The 21,793-nt window shown below is 37.4% G+C and overlaps 1 protein-coding gene across 1 annotated transcript in view; it reads left to right on the forward strand.

The window, feature by feature from the left end:
- RANBP3L (RAN binding protein 3 like) overlaps positions 1-21,793 on the forward strand; it is a 57,355-nt gene that overhangs the window by 7,407 nt on the left and 28,155 nt on the right. The window contains 8 exon segments of the mRNA XM_044664340.1: positions 5,138-5,196; positions 6,339-6,375; positions 7,357-7,428; positions 8,818-8,892; positions 15,410-15,481; positions 16,239-16,384; positions 18,740-18,843; positions 20,207-20,288. Coding sequence (XP_044520275.1) covers positions 5,138-5,196; positions 6,339-6,375; positions 7,357-7,428; positions 8,818-8,892; positions 15,410-15,481; positions 16,239-16,384; positions 18,740-18,843; positions 20,207-20,288 — 647 coding nt within the window.

The raw sequence follows: 21,793 nt of genomic DNA on the forward strand, positions 1-21,793 counted from the left end.
GTGGGGAGGACCTGGATTCATATTTCTGACCTCAGCAAGTGGCAAACCACTGCAGTATTTCTGCTGGGAAAACCCTAAATGGGGTCATAAAGAGTCAGACCCAACCAAAAAGGCAACTGAACAATAATATAAGACTGAAAGGGTCCTAAAAGACTTCTAGAAAGTGGAAGGACTTGCTATATATAGTTCTATGGAAAGAGTTTTTAAAAATCCAAACTTGGTTTAGTCCAACTTTTGTTCTTAGCCAATGACCATTGGCACACCCACACTTGCTGTGACCTACATATAGCTCTGAGGCTACTGTGCTAGTTGAATTCCTGATGGTGGCTTCTTGTTACACATAAATATTAGTCTAGGCTTTCCTATCAGGGAGAAGAATTTTCTTGTTCAGCCTTGAGAGGTCCATATAGTAGATAGAACCCTAATTCTGGAGTAAGGAGACCTAGATTGAATCCAGTCTCCGCTTCTCACTATGTGACCTTTGGCAAGTCATTTAAACTCTGAGCCTCAGTTTTCTTGTTTGTAAAATGAAACAACTATAAAATGAGATTCTATGTACTATGAAATATTGGCTAGACTGCTAGACTTGGGAACTGGATGCTTTTGGCCTGGGTTCAAGTACTGCCTCTCACAATTACTAGTGTATGACAATGACAGATAAATTGGTCTGTTTTCTCATCTGTAAAATGGAGATAATAATACTTGGAGCTACCTCACAGGACTATTGTGGGATTGACTGAGATGATTATGTAAAACTACTTTGTAAATTTTTTAATGCTATAAATGCCAATCATTATTAAAAGGAAAAGAAAGAAAAGGTCTTTTAGAGACCTTGACTCCCTCAATATTCTCAGCCCTAGCTACTGAAGGAAGGAGAGAGCAATAGCCTTGAGAGATGTAGGGAAAACGAGTACAAGATTTGGATTCAAAACACCTAGGCTTGAATCCAGACTCTGCCATCAAGCTTGACTAGTTCCCTTTACCCTCTGTACCTCAGTTTCTTAATGAGTAAAATAGAAAGAGTAAATTAGATGACTTCCCTTGTAACTCTAAATCTGTGATCCTATGCAAAGAGAAAAGAAGAGGGGTGGGGGAAAAGAAGGCCCGAGGAAGGAAGAGAATAGAAAGCCTACATGGCATAGTAGGTAGAGAACTAGCCTTGAATTAAGAAGACTTGAGTGAGATGCTTGACTTGGACATTTGCTGTGTGACCATAGGTGAATGAATCACTTAGCCTCTCTGGACCTCAGTTTTCTCATTTATAAAATGAGGAAGATAGGTTACATGACCTCTTAGTTCCTTTGTAGCTCTAAGCCTAAGATACTCTTCATGTCAAGAGTCTCCATGTATATAACAAGGCTCTTTAGCTTAAGTACCTTTGATTTGCTGATTGGCTGAACTGATCAGAATGGATATTTCAAAATTCTTGCACATGCATCTGGAATTTTTATAGTCATAATTTGACACATTTGTAGTAAATATTTAGATCCTACTCCTCCAGTTTTACATCCCCTTAGGACTCTAGGGGTGTCCTTGAGGGTGACTTTCTCTAACTTTATCAGCTCAATACCTCTTTCTGAAATGTTCTTCCCTCCCACTGTTAGCCACCAATGATTAGTTAGCACAATGATTAGTGCCCCAGTTCTTTTTTTTTTTTTAACCCTTACCTTCCATCTTAGAATCAATACTAAGTATTGGTTCTAAGGCAGAAGAATGGTAAGGGCTAGGCAATTGGGGGTAAAGTGACTTGCCCAGGGTCACACAAATAGGAAGTATCTGAGGCCAGATTTGAGCCCATGACTTCCTGTCTCTGGGCCTGGCTCTCAATCCACTGAGCCACCCAGCTGCTCCCCCCCCCCAGTTCTTTTTAATCAATTAATATCAATTAGATTTCACAAAAGAATATTTACTTTGAAGATGTAGCAAGAAAAATAGTGTATATGTATTCCTCCTTCCCCCATACTTGGGAGCACACTCTCCCCTTATACTGTTCTAGTCCCTAGAGAAAGTTGGGCAGACAGCACAATTTCTACATTGCGTTTGTCCCCACCCCTCCCAGGTTCACTTCCAAATGTGGTGTGGCCAGCAAATGAATGAGTCTGTGTCTGTGCTACTTTGGGGTTAGGTCAAGCAAGTCACTTGACACTCTGACTTTCAGACTCTGGTGGATCATTTTCCTCATCTTTAGAACATCATAAAGTCATCGCCATCTCCAATTTCCTTCACCTAAAATAAGACTGAACAAATGGAAAGAAGGAAAGAGCAGAGGTCTGTAGCCTCAAATGAAAAATGTCCAGGGTTTCTCCCCTTTTATAATTGCCTCTCAAACGAATGACTACTCGGCAGGAAAGAGACTCAGTGAGGAGAAGATCTTAGTTAACTGGTGCCTTCTGTAGCTCTAATTACAAAGCCAATCAATAGTTTGTTGCCTTAACACATTGATAACAGACCAGAACCACTTATAGAGCATCTGCACATGTTCCAAACTGGAGACCAAGGCACTTCCATTACCTGTCATCACATCTTACAGGAGTCCCAGTATCTTCCACATGAGGAACTGTATCAGTCCCTTCTTGCCCTACAAGTTACATATATGTACGTAACATATTTTATATTCATACGTATGTTAATCCCTTTACATACATAAAGGAAATGGGAAGTGGGAGAGAAATAAACTAGCCTAGGTATTTTGATGACTCTTAAAAGACCACTAAATGGTTGCCGGTAGTGATGAGAATTGGAATCCAAAATATAGACTAAAGATTTTGGTTTCTGGGATATATTTGCTCTTATTCTATTGAAGAAAGTAACACTTCAATGGAGCCTCAGATGGCCTTTAATGCCAAACAACCTTAAGTGTTCCCTTCTTTCACTATGAAGGATCCCAGAAGTGGTTTGTCCCTTTGATTCTTTAAAGCAATGAATGATCTCACTTCCATGAGCAAGTGATAACATCTAATGCTAGAACACCTTTAATAGGTTGCCTGGTATTAGAATGTTAGAGACTATATGGGAGCCACCTACTGACTCAAAGTAATCATTTTACTCAGCATGTGTACATATACTCACGTACACAGACAAGAGGGTTTATGTTCTAAATCCTTACCAGCTGATCATGGAGCCATGACAGATTCACTCGACATAATCCTCTCTCAGACTAGGTTTTTGCTGGAAAAAAATCTCATACTTGTTTCAGAGAAATATAAGATGAGGTCAGTTCCCAGTATTTAAAAGTCCTCAAGGTATTATATTTTGAATATGTTTTTTCTTGCTTTGGAAAAAAAAACACCCACAATTAAAAGAATAACTCTAAAACAGAAAATTGTTTTATTACCTGAGAGGAAGTGATCAACAGCCTTAGGCAAAAATGCTCATGTTTGCTATTAAAATCAACATTTTAAAGATATTAGAACTAGCTATCTCTTCCCAAGTTTTCATTGTGGTCCTCTGTAGTAACTCCAACTATGGTATTTGATCTGTTCAAAGCATTCATTAGTTTCTTACCAACTCTGACCATTTTGGAATATCCTTTATGTTTCACAACTAGTCCAGGAAATTAAAATTAAGAAACTAGGGCCCAGTGTAATCTCTTCTATCCTCTCCCTAAAATTTATCCCAAAAAAGTCAGTGATACTCAAAAATGGGTCTTTAACAAACTTTTAGGATCATTGGCACACTACTCAGTGATCACCTGCCTGAGAGCTTCCCAATATTTGCAAAAGAAAAGGGACATGTGGTGGTGAGGAAGAAAGATGGGACTAGTGTACTATAAAGAAGAAGGGGAAATAGAGCTAAGAACAAGAAAATCAAAGAGAAAGGGGGAAAAGGGGAGAAAGTCTTGAGGCACCCCATTCCCAAGCATTGCCAGCCACAATTGTTAGTTTTCCACTGGACAAATCAACACAATGGGGGAAAAGATGTGTGTGCAAAGGGGTAACAGTTGCCAAATACTAGAGCAGGGTTCTTATTTTTTTTTCCTCTCTCACAGACCCCGTTAGTAGTCTGGTGAATCCTAAGGACTCTTCAGAATAATGGTTTTAAAAATGCATAACATAAAATACCTAAAAACTACTTGGTCACTAATAAAAAGGGAGACCATTTATAATTAAAGTTCTCAAAATATTTTTAAAAATAAATTTATGGACCCTCCCCCCACCAGCATTAAGAACCTCTGAATAAGAAGGATAAAGGAGAACCAGCACAGTATTTAGAACCAGAGGACCTAGACTTGCATCCACTTACTTCATGTGTAACCTTGAGCAAATTATTTAAGCTTTCTGGGACTTAGTTTCCTAATCTGTAAAATGAGGAAGCAAGACTAGATAATGTCCCTTATAGCGCTAAAACTATTCTGAAAGAAAAGATGGGACAGAAGAAAAAGGGAAGGAAGACAGGAAAGAGAAATAGGCAAAGAACCCAGCATGAGAGAGGCAGAGAAATGAGAAATTGTGGGGAGGGAATGGAAGGAGGAGATGACAGAAAATGCCAGGGCTATAGCCAGGGCAGATTATTCCAGTCCTGGCAGCAATTAGAGGTGACCCATTTGGCAACAAGGGCAACTCTGGGGGAGTTGTCACTCGGTTCCACTTCAGCCAACACCTCATCCTGAGCAACTCTGCCTGAGGCTGGAGCTGCCTGGTTCCATCCAGTCTAGGAGAACGGGTGACTGTCTTTTCCCCCCTTGCTGGGCAGCCTGGGCAGGGCTGCCTTGCCCAGGGCCCTTGGGGTAATGCCAAACTGGTGCCTCCAGGCTGGAACTAGAAGTTTTTGTGCCCCCACCCCTCCTGCTGGGCTCTTGCTTTAGCTCCAGCTTTGGCATGCATTCCCTCTTTCTCCATATCCCTCCTCTTCCTGCCTGGCTGGAGGGCAGGATCATGAACACACCATCAGCTTGTGCAAATCTCCTGAAACCCCAACCAGTCCCTGGGGTTCATCTTTCCCAGATACATTAAAATAAAATTCCCCATTAACTCACTCATCTTCTGCTCTAACATTCCACAATTGTTAATGTCTTTTTTGATGGGGGGTGGGGGGGAAGAGAGAAAATTCTATGCAAATATTTCTTTAATATGTTTCATCATTAAAAGGAGTTGGATTTTTATAATGGTTTTTCTTTAATATTCTTTTTCTTTCCCAGAAAAAAATGTTATCGCTCAACCAGTATTTGTTTTTGAAAACAGAGATCAATCTTTTAAGGTAAACTCTTTTTTTTTTTTTTTTAAACCCTTGTACTTCGGTGTATTGTCTCATAGGTGGAAGAGTGGTAAGGGTGGGCAATGGGGGTCAAGTGACTTGCCCAGGGTCACACAGCTGGGAAGTGGCTGAGGCCGGGTTTGAACCTAGGACCTCCTGTCTCTAGGCCTGGCTCTCACTCCACTGAGATACCCAGCTGCCCCTAAGGTAAACTCTTGATAAAATATTCTCCTTCTCTTTCTCCCTCCCTCTCCATCTTCTTCCTCACTTTCAACTTCTCTCCTCCCCTCCTTCTTTGTTGGTCTATTTTCCTATGAAAGAAATCTATATAACAAGAAAATCTTACTGAAAGGAAATACTTTTTTTTTCATTTTTTTTACTTTCATCTTTCTTTTTTTTTTTTAATTAATTTAGAATATTTTTCTATGGTTACATGATTCATGTTCTTTCCCTCCTCTTCCCCCCCCCCCAACTCCCAGAAATACTTACTTTAAAAAAAAACTTACTCTTAGTCTTAGAATCAATCAATAAGTATTGGTTCCAAGACAAAAGAGCAGTAGGGGTAGGAAATGGGGGTAAGTGACTTGTTCAGGTCACACAGCTAGGAAGTATCCAAGGCCATATTTGAACTCAGGAACTTGGTCTTTAGGCCTGACTTTCTCTCCCCTGAGCCACCTACCTGCCCCTATACTACTTTTAGACCCATTCTTCATCAATTCAGTATTTTCCTTTAAACTGAGCTAAAAGACCCTTAGACACATTTCACTGATTCCAAAGGGTGTTTAATGTTTTCATCTCTCTGGACATCACACACAGATCATGTCCTTTGAGAAGCACTATTATTTACAAGGAATAAACCCATTTTGCTGCCGTTGTTGCTTGTTTGCCCCTTTTGGGGGTGGGGTTCATCTTTGGATAATTAATCCAGGGCACATAAAACCTGTATACAAACTTCTAACCTAGTAGTCTGTCACTCATCTAACCAGAGGAAAAAGAGGCAAGGAAGCTGCTTTGTCCTAATCCTTTTCTTTGTTTTAAACTGTATCTACCTGTCTTTAGGAGATTCAGCTTTATAGTGAAAAGATACAAATCTGAAATAAAAAAGCAAAAATCCAGATCTCATGGGCATCTTTGTTTATTTCCAGAGGCCGGCTGAAGACACTCTTGACAACGTAGAATACGGTAATAACTTATCCTGAACTTCTAAAATAATCTCAATATAAAGGGAGAGAATATAATACATTGGCATACCTCTATCATATTAATAATGAATTGTTTTCTTTTATGAATTATACCTCTCTGATGTTATCATTTCTGTTTCAAGATGACAAAGATGTTCTTTTCTTCACGCATTATTCCTGGAAAGACGGTTGATATAAGACCTTGCCACATTTATGATACTATTGTATTAATTAGAATTTTGTACCCTGGACTTCATCCCCCAGAAGTCCTTCAGTGTTTCCCAGAATGCCTTTTAATCTCTCCACCACGTTGTGTGGTCATGTATTGTTTATAAGCTCTGTAAGTTCTTCCTCTCTCCCTCTCTCTCTCTCTCTCTTCACAACAGGGGGCTAGTTTAGGTAGTTTTTTACTTTAGTTATTATTAATAAAACTTTATAAAATATAATACTTAGTTATTGTATGTTAATTTTAATCTTTACACTATTCACATTGCCTTGTGAATGGACTACCTGCAGAACTGTCTCCTTTCCCTCTTGGTTTTATCATAATGTTTTTGATCTTTTTTAAACCCTTAAGGAATTAAGGGTGAGGCCATGGAGGTTACGCTTGCCCAGAGTCACACAACTAGGAGGTATCCAAGGTCAAATTTGAACCCAGGGCCTTCTCCAGGTCTGGCTCTTTATCCACCGAGTCACCTAGTTGCCCCACCATGATGTTTTTTTAATGAAACTGAAACTATGTCATAATGAATCTTTTTTATCTATATATGATGTGCCTATAGTTTATAATGTCCCAGCTGTTATCATCAATGTTACAGTATTTAAAATTATACCTAAAGTGTCTCTTTGGAATACTTGAGCAATACTTGAACAATGTTTATGAAACAAATGATACTTAGTCTCTAATCCACTGCATGAGAAAAGAGGCTGTAATTTTATGGTGAAAGATTTCAGTGCTCATTTCACATTGTATTTCCTCCAGGACTCTCTGGCTCTTCAAGAAAACGGACAAGATCTTCATCTTTCACTTTCTATGCTGCAGATACCAATCAAGGTATTCTTCTTTACTTTACTTCTACCAATTCATTTTCTTTTCAAACAACTTTCTGATTTTGATTGCTATCTTTAGTTCTTATGTTTATTTATGAATGCAGCCCTCTGCCTCCCTTACTCAGCAAGTGACTCACAATTAAGAATAAAAGGTGGGGGGGGATAGTGCAGACTAAATGGGTCAATGGATTGAGAGACAGGCTTGAGAAAGGAGGTCCTGAGTACAAATCTGGCCTCAGACACTTCCTAGCTGTGTGACCCTGGGCAAGTCACTTAACCCCTATTGCCTACCCCAGTGATGGCAAAACTTTTAGAGGAGTGGGTGATATGAGAAATGTCCTCAGACACACATGGAAAGGGAGAGGGGAGCAGTCCAGCCCTGCATCCCTCTGGCTTCCTAGTAACAAACTCTGGGCTGGGGCTATGGCCTCTGGCAAGCATGCCATAGGTCCACCACCATGGGTCTAGCCCAGTAATGGAGAACCTTTTAGAGATGGGAGTGACAAGCTCCACCCCCCCCACCCCCAGATCACGTGACATGCCCACCCCTCCTCAGTGATTGAGTGCCTTTCCCATCCCCCCTTGGGAGTTCTGGACATACCCCCCCCCCATACCCCATATAGGGGAGGGAAAAGAAGAGCTCTCATTGGGCTGCTGGGTGGAAGGGTAGATGAAGTGAGGAATGTCCTCAACAAGTGTAGAGAGGGGGAGAGAAGTGGCCTGAGCACTCCACTCCCCTCCAGTTCTGCCACCTATGAGCCACCCACCTTACCCATTGGACGGCTGGGCAGAGGGGTGGGGTGTGTGAAAAAATGTCCTCAGACACATGGAGAAGGGGAGGGGAGCAGCTCCGCCTGAGTCCCTCTGCCTTTTTAGTAAGGAAATCTGGTGGGGAAGGAGGGCAGGCAGGCGGGCAGCCAAGTGCCCACAGAGAGCTTTCTGCATTTTGTCTTTGGCACCCATGCCACAGGTTCACCATCACTGGTCCAGGCCTTACTACTCTTCTGACTTGGAACTAATACATAGGATTGATTCTAAAATGGAAAGTAAGGGTTTTTTTTTTTAAAGAATAAAAGAAAAGAAAGCTGCTTAACAAAACTAACCAACACATCAGCTGAGTCTCACAGCATATGCCATGTTCCTTCCACCTCTTCCAATTCATCCAGTGAGAAATAACAGAACATTTCCAGTTAGAATCATTTTTTAAAATTATCATTTTAAAATGACATTTTGTTCTAAGAATTCTATTAGCTACTGAGTTGTCAGTAACTTAAAGAGAATGTGTGCATTTTCTTGCTATGTCTTCCTAATTAGTTGTAATATATATCTCCCCCAATTAAAAAAAAAAACCTCCCAACAAACCAATTAACTTCATTTTCAAATATCTTTTCAGAGTCAACAACCTCTCAAAAACGAATAAGATCATCTTCCTTCACTATCCTTCCTACATTTCCCCCTTCCCAACCAGGTAATAGTTTTTGAAGTTTCTAGTCTGATGGTCTAACCTGAATGACACACATTGTAAACATGACTCACCTCTTCATTTTCACCTTCTAATGTATTTTAAATATTTTTGTGACTTTAACTACATGTGTAATTAAGTAGAAGTCAAACTGAAATGTTATATACAGTAAAATTTTGTGAATTCAGACTGTATTAATTTAAACATTATATTTTTATATCCTAAATACACAACCTTATAATTTATTAAGGGCTTTCATATTTATATTACAGTTTTGTGGAATAGAAGTGTATTTTATTTATTAGCACCCACTTGTTCATTGATGATGTATGCACTATCCAAAAGTAATTAAACTATACTTACATAAATAATATCCTTTAATCTGGGATTTTTTACTTACTCCAACAGCACTTTCCCATTCTTCTGAATTAATGTTGAGTTGTTTCATTAAAATGGTTTATCTGCATTTCATATCCCTTCACGTGAAGTTTCTGTCAAGTCTAAAATGCTTTCTCCCATTAACCATGACTTGTAGGAATCCCTAAATTTCTTCAAGCTTCAGACTGGATGCCTTTCCTGATTCCCACAGGTGTTAAACATTCTCTCCTCCTCCAATTACCTTGAATTTATTCATCCTTTTGTTTTTATATCCCTATCTGTCCTGAGGATAGTAGGCTCTTATGATTTTTGAATTGAACCAATACTAAATTGAATCAGAATATTTGAAACATCACTCCTCCAGTAAAGTATTAACTCCTTGAGTGTAGGGACCATTTTATTTTTTACTTCATATCTCCAAGGACTAACATAGTAGCTTGAGCATAATAGATGGCTAAAATGTTTACAACAGAATATTTATAATGTTGAGATGTCGCTAATTGTACTTAAATTATTACTTGAATACTCTGATGTCTGAGGAAATGGATTCAGATTCCAGGTCTGGTGTTTCACTATGATGTAGTATTCTATTAAAGGAACTTGGGCAAGTTACTTAACCTCCTTAGTCCCAGTTATCTCATCTATAAAATGAGTGAGCAGTCTCTGATGTCACTTCCAGGTCTAAATCTAAATCCAGGTCTAAGTTATCTCAGGCTGACAGGTTCTAGTCAAATAGTAATAAGAACTGAGCAATTATTAAAAGCATTTTTGTTGTACAGTCATGCTCAATACTTTATGACCCCATTTGTTGACCCCTTTGTTTTCTTGGCAAAGACATTGCAGGTGTGCCATTTTCTTCTCCAGCTCATTTTACAGATGAGGAAACAGAAGCAAATAAAATTAAGTGACTTGCCTAAGATCACACAGCTAGTAAGTGTCTCAGGACAGATTTGAACTCAGAAAGATGAGTCTTCCTAACCCCAGACTAAGTACTCTATCCACTGTGCCATTTAGCTCCCCTAATTAAAATATAGTCTGCCCTACATAGTACACACTACAAAAACCAACCTTGCCAAATGAGAAAAAGCATGTGCCCTGATTTAAAAAGATTAATGCATCAACACTTGGAAACCATAGATGTAGTATAACAAATGAAATTCCTATTCTTCATTCCCCTATTGGGGATTTCAAAGACTAATCAATTACTCTAAGCTCTACTGATCATTAATAATATGCTAGGCATCAGTGAGACTGAATTTTGCCTACTTAAAGGAATATTAATCCAAGTATTATTTATGTAGCACTTTAAGGTTTACAAAGCAATTTACATTATTACAAAATTACATTATTACAAAGCAAATTACATTATCTTTGCAACAACCCTGTGATCTAGATAATACAAATGTTATTTCCATGTTACACATAGGGGAACTGAAGCTCAGAGAACATAAATGATTTTCTGAGACTCATAAGAAGTGTCTGAGTGAAAATTTATACACTGGACTTTTCCTGATTCCAGGTCAAATGCTCTTTCTATAACCCTACAGTGCTTGTTATATAATTGGCAAAGTAAAAGCATTAGAAAATGATATTAACATTAGGGGAAATCTAATGTAATCTAATAGTAGTAATGGTGGCGATGGTAGCATTTCTTTTTGTTGTACAAAGGACAGAATTTTCAAGCTCTTGGGAGAATGAACAACAGGAAGTGGATATGTTCAGATCTATATAGTCTTAATAATAAGAGCCATTTATCTAAATCTTAAATTGGAAAAGCCATTATTATCAAAGCAACCTGATGTGTGATTCTCTTCCCACCTTCCATTCAAATAAATATTCATATACTTAGAGGACTCAATTCATATTGCCCCCCATAATCCAAATTGATTCCATGGTTTTCCATTAATATTTGGCAAATACCTTTAGCAGAAGTACTCAAGGTGTGGTCAGCAACCCCCTAATGGTCCCCAAGACCCTTTCAGTAGGTTATCAGGATCAAAACTATTTTGTAATAATACTAAGTGTTGTTTGCCTATTAAAATTCTTCTTCCTTATCCAACTTCATGTATGAGGATGGATTTTCTTCATATTCTGTAACCAAAACAATGTATCTCAACAAATTGAACACAGAAGCAGCTCTGAGAATCCTATTGTCTTCTAAGTCACACATTAAAGAGATTTGCAGAAATATGTAAAAGCCACTCTTCTCGCTTTTTTTTTTGTTTTGGAAAATAGTTATTTTTCATCAAAAATGTTGTTATTACATGTAATGGGCTTATTGTTATTTTAAATGAATTAATAAATGTTTTAAAATTTTTATTGGTTTTAATTTCTACTATGGGAACTGTCAATAGATATAATCTATGTAAACAACAGCTCTTTAGGGTCCTCACAAAATTTTAAGTGTTTAAAGGAGTTCTGAGGTCAAAACTTTAAGAACACTGGCCTATAGAGTGCTTGATATTGCTTGCATTTTTTACATGTGGAGACCTATTGAAAATTATAGGAACAATTCATATCTTAATCCTACATCAACATCTACCTCATGCTGACAATTACACACTTTTTGAAGAGTTAAAAGGCTATAATATTAAGTTTAAAACATAATAATAGAATCTGAAGGCCTCCTGTGTATTAAGTTGATCCTTTGTAGGAAATTTACAAAAGGATAGGAGGGAAGGAGGGGAAGGAATAAGTATTTACATGATGCTTCTTATGTGCTGTGCACTGTGCTAAGCACTTTATAAATATCATCTCATTTATTCCTCACAAACAACCCTAGGAGGAATGTTCTAATATTATCTCCATTTTACATGAGGAAACTGAGGTAAATAGTTGTTAAGTGACTTGCCCAAGGTCACATAAAAGTATCTAAAGTAGGATTTAACCTCGGGTGTTCTTGACTCCAGCATTCTATCTACTGTGCCACCAAAGAAATGAAAAACATGATATGGTCGGCATGCGTTTTGCTCCAGTGGAAGAAATACACCTATCTCTTGACGACGTCTCTTAAAGCAGCCTGATATAGTGGTCAGCCTTCTAGTTTTAGAATTGGGAAAGCTGGGCCCAAATTGAGTCTCTAACATTTACTAACTGTGGGAACAAAGGCACGTGTCTTAACTTGTTTGATCCTCAATTTCTCAGTTTTCTTATCTATAAAAAGGGTGGTTGTGAAGATCCATTGGAATAATTCGTATAAAGCTCTTTGTAAATCATAAAATGACAGTTACTGTTACTAATGATCCAGCAAATGTACATTTACCTACTATATGCCAGGTATTGGACAAAAGTCCAATAGTCTCTGCTCCCAAGGAGCTTACATTCCCTTGGGAGAAACAATGTATATGTATTTAAGTTTATACAGAATATATACAAGATAATTTTTAAGGGAAATAGGGACACTAACAATTGAAAAGGCTCAGGAAAAGCCTAATGTGAGCGATATTTAAACTGAATTTTAGAGGGAAGTAAGGATTCAAAACAGAGTATTCCACCCCTGCCCCAAATACCCCTTTTCCTAATTTTCCCATTTTGTTTTAGGAAACCACCATTCTTTTAGTTACCCAGATTCACAATCCCAGAGTCATCCACAATTCCTCACCCTCTTTCACCCCACAAAACCAACCAGTTGACCAGTCCCTACATCTCTCCCATCTGTTCCCTTTTCTCTACCTAGTCACTGCCCTAGTCCATCATTACCTCACCCAAACTACTGAAATAACCTCTTATTTATTGGGTCTCTCTGCTTCATATTTTTCCCCCTCTCTGATCCACCTTCCCCATAACATGAGTTCTATTTGTTATCAATATGATTGTGGCTCCATCAAAGTATTGTCAATTAGTATTTATTAAGCACCTACTACAAGCCAGCCTCTATGGATACAAAGGCAAAAGACAGTCCCAGATTCCAAGGAGCTCACACTCTAATGGGGGAGACAATAAAAACACCGATGTTTAAGCAAGCTCTATATAAGATTAAATGGAGATAATCTGGACAGGCACTGACATTGAGGAAGATTAGGAAAGATTTCTTATAGAAGGTAAGATCTCAAATGAGACTTGAAGGAAACCTGCAAAGGCAAGAGGTAGAGAGAAGGAAGGAGAATATTCCAGGCCTGGGGAAATGTTAATATTTTATAATATGAAAAGAAAATTCATTTTCTGTGTGTTCATTGACCATACATTTAACAATGCAGCATAAATGGCCCTGTTATTTACAATACTAAAGAAAAGTAATTGTCCATCCAGACCAGATCCTTCATCATCTGGGATTTTCCTTAGTATACCATCTCTTATACCTTCTCTTCCCTCCAAGAACTTGCATTAACAATTATTCACTGACTTTGGAGCTTTATCCCAAATGATAATAAAATGTCAGAAATTAACCTAAGCAACAAAGTCATTAAGTGATAACAGCTTGACTATTAATAGAGCCAAAGAAATCTCAATAAAGTCCTCTAACGATCCTTTGAGAGGTGAAAGCTTGCTCATTTGTTTTTTTTAATGCCAATAGTGACATCTATTGGTACATTTACCACAGGGCAGCTAGACTCCCAGAATGCAGGAATTGGCAAGCAAATCAGTCTCACAGCTAAAAAAAAATATTTTAAATAATCAGCATAAGGAAACGTTACGATGACATTAAAATAATGCAATGTAGAGATATTTATAAAGATTTATATAAGAAATGTGAAGCAAAGCAAGCTAAAACAATATCCACAGTGACAACTATTGTCTAAAAAAAAAGAGATCGTTGTAAACACTACATCTATTTTGTGCCAAGTGCTAGGTGACAAGAACATAAAAACAATCAAATGAAAAAGAAATAATCTGTGCTTTCAAGTGGTTTATCTTCTAAGAGGGAGGATATAAGATAAAGGAAAATCAAAAGGTGGCACAGAGAAAGTGGGCAATGATAGTAGCAAACCTTATAAGAGAAACACTGACAGGTTAAGATTTACATAGTATTATATATTATTACTTTTGTTCCTGATAATAATCCTAAATGGTGGATACTTAAAAGCATTAGAATTTTTAGGGCTATGCCTGGCCTCAGAAACTCCTTGTGTGGCAATGGAAAAGTTACTTAACTTTCCTGCCTCAGTTTCCTAATCTGTAAAATGTGGTTAATAACAGCACCTACTTCCCAGAGTTGTGAGTATAAAATGAGATCGTATTCATAAGTCAAACTTTAAAAGACTGTAAAAGTGCTAACTATTGTTGCTGTCATCCCATGTTTCAGATTCACCATTATGGATAAATAAACTGAATTTCAGCGAATTTTAATGGTCACTAGTTAGTGTCAGAAGCAGGATCAAAGCTTGATCTCCCCCCCAGTCCTCATTCTTTCCACTATACTAAATTGCCTGATATATTGCATTTGGAAATTCATTCTCAGGTCATTGTCCTACTTACCTTACAGACCTAGACCTGGAAGGCCCCTCAAAGATCGCCCAGCTTCCTTCCTTGTCTTATAGCTGAAGAAATGAGTTCTAAAAAAGAGACCCAGAGTTCATAAAGGCAGAACTAAGTTTCCAGTCCATCCTCTGACTGCAAAGTGAGCACTTTCCCATGGAGCTAACAAAAGTGCATATAGCTGTGAATGTATATTTATTTAGTTGATGGCATGACTTAAGGTTAGGGTAGCTAAGTGTCATAATAGACAGAGTGCCAGGGAATTATGGAAGGGAAGAAGAGAAAAAAGAATGAGATATAAATTTTTGGAACTAGCTAATGTGAGAATCCATTTCTCTTGGATAAAAGTATATTACAGTTTATTACATGTTTATAATATATCACATATATTATATTATGTTGTATATTTTTAAAAATAAAAATAAATGATAACAGTAACAACAGAAAGAGGAAGGCAACTTCCTGGGTTCAAATGTGGTCTCAGACATTTTATAGCTAGTCTCTCAACCTGTTTGCCTCTATTTCTGCATCTATAAAATGAGCTGGAGAAGGAAATGGCAAACTGATCCATTATCTTAGCCAAGAAAATTCCAAATGTGGTCATTAAAAGGTGAACACAACTAAAAAATGACTGAATAACCACAACAACATAATTTAAGGTTATGTGCATATTGGGTTGTTTTTAAACCATCAAAGACATTTAAAAGTGCTTTAAAATTTTATTTTACAGTTAAGAAAAATAACATTTTCATGACTACAACTGTTTCACAATGGAATGTTGACATTGCCAGGAAAATAAAAGGTATGTAGCCACTTTGGTTTTATGTTTTTTGCTGGGACTTCTGAGTTCATCAATGTAAAAGAATCTCTTGTGTCAAATATCTTTATTTCTGCAAGACCATAAGTTGTAATTTTAGGGAATTGCCTTGGTCACTGAAAGGATAAATGATTTAATCTTGGTCACCTAGCTAGAAAGTATCAGAAGTGGGACTTAAACTTAGATCTTCCTAACTCAGAGACTTACTCTCTGTCTACCACCTCCTTCTCCTTTGGTGTCGACACTATTTTAGCTTAATGTGCTTTAAAGGTTTCTATTGACTATATCTTAGTAACCACAGTCAGTGACAATTCTTTCTGACCCAGATCTTTTCCTTGTTGTCATGTGTTATATGTACACAGTGTACTTGTCATGGAACAAATTGCTAGTCCCTTTATTCTGTTTTTACCTCCCCTCCCCTCCTCTCTTCTCCTCTCCCCTTCCCTCCTCTCTTCTCCTCTCCTCTCCCCTCCTCTCTTTTCCTCTCCCCTCCCTTCCTCTCTTCTCCTCTCCCCTCCCCTCTTCTCCTCTCCTCTCCCCTCCCCTCCTCTCCTCTCCTCTCCTCTCCTTTCCTCTCCTCTCCTCTCCTCAAGGGTAAGGTAAAGAAAAGAGTGAATCAGGATTAAGTGTAATTGTCTCAACCCCTTCTCTCCTGGAGAAACCTTGTCTTTTAATGACCCCCAAAATGATGACCACATTTTGCTTCAAGATCGTACTTATGTTTCTGTTCTATAATATAAAGGCCCTTGGGAGCGGAATCAACAATGTCCTATTCTTAGACCTGCCATTTTGCAGCCACCTCAGTCTCTGAGATGTGTAGAAAGAAATGCAGTTGGGTATGTCAAGGCTGTGGAATTTTCCAAGTCTAATGAAAAAGCAAACACTCAGGTAAGAAAAATAACCTCTGTAAGATATTAAATGTATATTGTAAAGTTGAATTGAACTGAATCACTGTAAGGGTCTTTTTGTAGAGATCTGAATTGTGTCCAAATAGTGTTATGTTTCTACTGGAAATATGTTAGCTGAGAATGGGCACTGGAACACAAAGTTTTGCCTTTGGCCTCTCTGAGCTCCAAACCACAAGCACTTGTTAATCACTTACTATGTGTCAGACACTGTGTTAGGTGCTGGAATACAAAAAAAGACAACTCTTGTTTTTAAAATCCTCACAGTTTAAAGGGAAAACAGCATGTAAACAACTATGTACAAACAATATACATACATGTTTCTACATATATTTATATGTATGTAGATATATATAAATAAATACATATGATAAATGGCAAATAATCTCAGAAGGAAGCATTAGTATTCAGAGGTTACAGGAAAGTCTTTTTTTTTCTTCCAAATGATGACAGCATGCTTATCCTTGTGAAAGCACTGGGCTGCTGACTTTATTTTTTATTATAATTTTTAAATTTTTATTGTTTACTAGTTACATGTAATAACAAATTTCCACCCAAGTTTTCCTAAATTATATAAACGAAGTTATCTCCCTTCCTCCTTTCCCTTTCCCCTCCTAGTGCTGGCAGGCAATTGGATCTGGGTTATTTGTGAATTATCATGAAAAAACATATAGGGAAATCTTCTTGTAGAAGATGAGATAAGCAAGCCAGGAGGCAGATATGAGGAGGGGAGACATCCTAAGCCTGGGAGACAGTGAGGGAAAATACACAGTTGGGAGACAGAGTGATGTATACTAGATCTCAGAGTTCAAGAATGGGAATAAAGTGAAAGAAAACTAGAAGGGCAGGAAGGTACCCTGTCAGAGGAAACAGAGATAACTGTTCCACTTAAACTGTAGAGGATTGGTTAAAGAGCTGTTATTTCAGGGGCAGCTAGGTGACTCAGTAGATTGAGAAGCAGGCCTAGAGCAAGGAAGTTCTGGGTTCAAATTTGACCTTAGACACCTCCTAGTTGTGTAATCCCAGGCAAGTCACTTAACCCCCATTGCCTAACACATATCGCAATTCTGACTTGGAACCAATACACGATATTAATTCAAAGACAGAAGGCCAGGGTTTAAAAAGTGCTAATATTTCCTCCCTTCACACCTCACCACAACAGTGCTTTGCACATAATAAGCACTCAGTATGTGAGTTTTCGTTCATTCATAGGGAACAGCACTATGAAGATGTTAGAGCCAAAATAAAAACAGCCTAACTCAATGAAAAATTAGTTAACTGGCTATTAATCTTGGCTTTGACATACTGCTAGCTTTGGATTCCTAAGCAAACCATTTTGTCCATTTTGGACTTCAGGTTCTTTGTCTTTGAAAGAAAGGGAGAATAGAGCAGATTGAATTTGGTGATTTTCAGAGCCTCATGGCTCAAATTTTAATGATTCTATGTGGATACGTATATCCACATGTGTATATTTACTTAGCTAGTTAAAATAGTAAAAAGGTTTTCTTATAAAGCTGAAGATGAATTTCTGACCAATTTGGATGACTAGGGAGGTGCCCCTAATGTTGATGCTATAGGGTAGGCAAGTCACTCTAGCTGGAGCAGGAAAGGACCCTGAAACAGTAGTTAAACCACCCCCACCGCTATCTCAATGAGCACCTCCCCTCAAACCCCCAACAAAGAGAGCTCAGGAGTTTGGGGAACAGCTTTGCCCCTCTGACTACCAGCCCTGCCTCTAGCTCAGGTTCCGCAGGCATCACTTTTGCTTCGTGGCTTCATTCATTCATGCTTTTTTCAGTGAAATAAAGGTATTGGTCTTCTATTCTAGAAATATAGCATTACTGATGTGGAATTATTAACTACTCTAAAAATTAAAAGGCAGAAATTCCTTTAACTTTGTCTTTCTCCCAGCTAACTGTTTAGGGTGCATGAAATTTGAGGCCATACTTGACCATGAAGCAGATAAAAATTGACCAGTTAAAAGTTTGTTTTAAAAAGTGAAATTCTAATCAGAAGAAAAAATATGACTTATCACTTGTTTATATGAGTATATGATTTGGGGGTTTTGGTTTTAAAAGATTATTAAAAAATGAATAATATGGAAATAGAATAGGATATATCATATTCCTATCCAAATAACCCAGTGGATTGCCTGTCAGCTCTGGAAGGGAGGAGAGAAGCGGGCAGGGGAAGAAAATGAATCATGTAAATATGGGGAAATATTTCAAATTTTTAAAATAAAGCAAAAAAAGAGCAAAATTCTAGTTAATTTCCAGTTCCATTTCTGAAGCAGTATCAACATGATCTTTTTTTTTCTAAATAGTATTTTTTCTTTCAGCTTTCAGAAGAGAATCTTTGTATGCTGAGTGAGAATTCATCAAAACCTCACCCCTTAGTCAAATCATCTCCTAGTTTATACCTTTTAAGTTCCATCCCAATAAGGTGAGTTAATAAAGGGGGCAAAGCAATTTGAATAGTAATTTCTGGTGAATTGGGTCCCATTTCCCTTATTTTTTTTTGCCTTTCACAAAAAATAATTGAGATCACAAAGATAGATTATTAAGATTACTGTATACTATACATATACACACTATATATATATGTATGCATATATATTTCATATGCTTCTGAAAAGATTTTTGATGGCTTAATGTTATCTTATTTATTTTATTTTGGCTTAGTTGGACTTTGAACTTTGAGCTACCGTAAAACATTCACATCTTGTTATAAATTTAGGATTAGACTATCGAGGTTATTGAATTCTCTTTTTCCTTCCTGCTGTTTTGTGATTGCTAACTTCTACAAGATACTGACAGAGGGAAAAGTGGGAAGGAAAACAGATGAATTTTTATCTGTATTATCTGATGAAATGTTTGGTGTCACGAAAGAGCAAGACAAGCAAGTGATTTCATTATTAGCAGACTGAGGCTATGTCATAATAGGCAGCTGCGTGCTATGATAAAAGACTTAGGCCTATCTGTGTGATCAGAGGCAAATCACTTCTCTGAGATTTTTCATCTATAAAATGGGATCATATTTTAATCATACCTATCTCACATATTGTGAGATTCAAATGATATATGTAAAGTGCTTTGCAAATCTTGAAGAAGTATATAAACATGATCTATTATGATTACTGTTATTGTACTTTTGTGATCACAGGCAAGTCATTGGGTTTCCTCATCTATAAAATGGGGATAATATTGTACAACCTACTTCACAGTGTTATTAAGAAAACTTTCAACTATATGAATGTGGATTATTAGTAGTATTTACAGGTATGATTTTAAGAGGCTAGAAATATCTTCTCTTCCCTCTACCCAGCTCAAAATTTTCCCTGACCCAAGTGCTGAAATTCCACTTTTAGAAATATAATCCTTTGGTTTCCTATCTCTGCAGATGTTTTTAAAAACACAAATATTCCTGCTAGAGGTAAGATATCAGGCAAATTTTCTGTCCAACATTACTGAATTGTCAGAGCTCTATGCTTTAAATTTAGGGCCACTTTGTAGGAATATTGCTGGCTTCCTAGGGATAGAAATGCAGAAAGAACTAAATAGGGAGGAGAGAGACAAGAGGTAAGAGGCTTAAAATATCCACAAGATAATTTTAATTTTTGTTATCTTTCCATTATCACCCATCATCCAACATCAACTATAATGTGGGTTGAATTTGTAACATAGGTTGTTTTCAGTAAATATCTGTTGTCATCTAGTCCTTTCATCTGCTTTGTTTGATATTTGGAATGGTTAGTATCTCCACATTTTAAAAAATAAAACTTAAAAATCCTTTCTTTTCTTACAAGTCAACCAAGTGAAGACAGAGGTTCTTTACAAAGCAATAGTCCTGATTTCATTTTTGGAGAAAAGATGAATGAGAGAGTTTTGGTAAGATTTTATAGTAAAAAAATTCAATTATCACTTATAAGAAAATTTTCATTTGAGTACGTCTAATAGCAACATCATCAAAACAATAGTTAAATTCTAATATACTTTTTTATCTCTCTTGGATGAAATGATATGCTTTTATCCCTCTTTGAACAAAAGGAGCCTCATGGGAAGCATGTTCTAGTTATTAGGATAATAGCCTGGGAACCTCGGAGGAAAAGAGCCGCATAATTACACTATATTACATTTGTAGTACTGTTATATAAGTGCTTTGGCATGTGTTAATCAAGGCACAATTCTTTTTTTTTTTTTTTGGTAAATCTCAGCAGTCTAGAGACACTTAGATATGCTCAATTGGTAATAGAGTTGTTATTTAGCATATTTCAATGGCACTGAACATCAGCAAACTGCTTTTTAATCATTTGTTAATGAATCTTCACAAAACAATGCTCTGTTGAAGTACAGAGATAAAAACCATTATAATTACCATTGAAATGTCAGGGAGCAGAAAACAGAGACTCAGTACATTTGAGTAACTTACTCCTGGGGCCCAGACTCAGAAAAACTGAATTAGTGATTGATATTTCAAATTTTAAGCAGCATCCACTTGTACAAGGTATTATGTTGGAATTTGTTTAAGCTCTGATAACCAAGTTAATGTTTAATAAGGCTTAGGCTTTCACATTAAATTTTATAAGCATTTATTAAATGCCAGCTGCTTGCAAAACCTGACATTAGTTGTGGGTCCAGAGACAAGTCACTTTACTTGTCTGAGCCTTCGGCATTTCTCAAAAAATGAGTTCTAACTTACATATTAGGTACATGGAGACAAATGGAAAAAGAATGGCAAACCACTCCAGTATCTTTGCCAAGAAAACCCCACAGACAGTGTTGGCATATTATGGTTCATGAGGTCATGAAGAGTCAAATATAACTGAACAACTGAATGACAATAAGAAGAAAATGAAGGGAGTCTTGGCACCTAGGAAGTCACAGATCCTTGATGTATTGAGGTATAAGGCACTAATGGGGTGCAAAGCTAGCAACAAGTTAGATGTAGATACCAAAAAAAGAACAAAACCTAATACAAGGAAAAGTAAGACAAGTATGGAGAAGTGAGGTACAAGCTACAAGGGAAATTTAAGTAAAAAGAGAGATCTTTCACTGGAGCCTGGAGACAGAGGAAGCTTCCTGGAAGAAATAGTACCTGAGTTGGTCTCAGAAAGGAAGAGAGGAACTTTTAAAGATAGGACTGGGGAAAAGAATTCATTCCTGTGATGAGGAGCAAAAGCACTGAAATAAGAGAGGAGTTTTGAGATTGTTGATAACTTTGGAAAGGGCAGTTTCAGTGTAGAATTTGGCAGTAAGACTGAAAGAAATTGAGGAGTGAGGGAGACAATAGGAAATAGGCATGAGAATGTAGGTGCTGCTTGCCAAGATTTTGATTGGTAAAGGAAGGAGAGATCTACCATGAAAGTTTGAGGGAATGGCAGAATCAAAGTGGA

This window comes from Gracilinanus agilis, chromosome 1, assembly GCF_016433145.1.
Source record: "Gracilinanus agilis isolate LMUSP501 chromosome 1, AgileGrace, whole genome shotgun sequence".
Taxonomy (NCBI): domain Eukaryota; kingdom Metazoa; phylum Chordata; class Mammalia; order Didelphimorphia; family Didelphidae; genus Gracilinanus; species Gracilinanus agilis.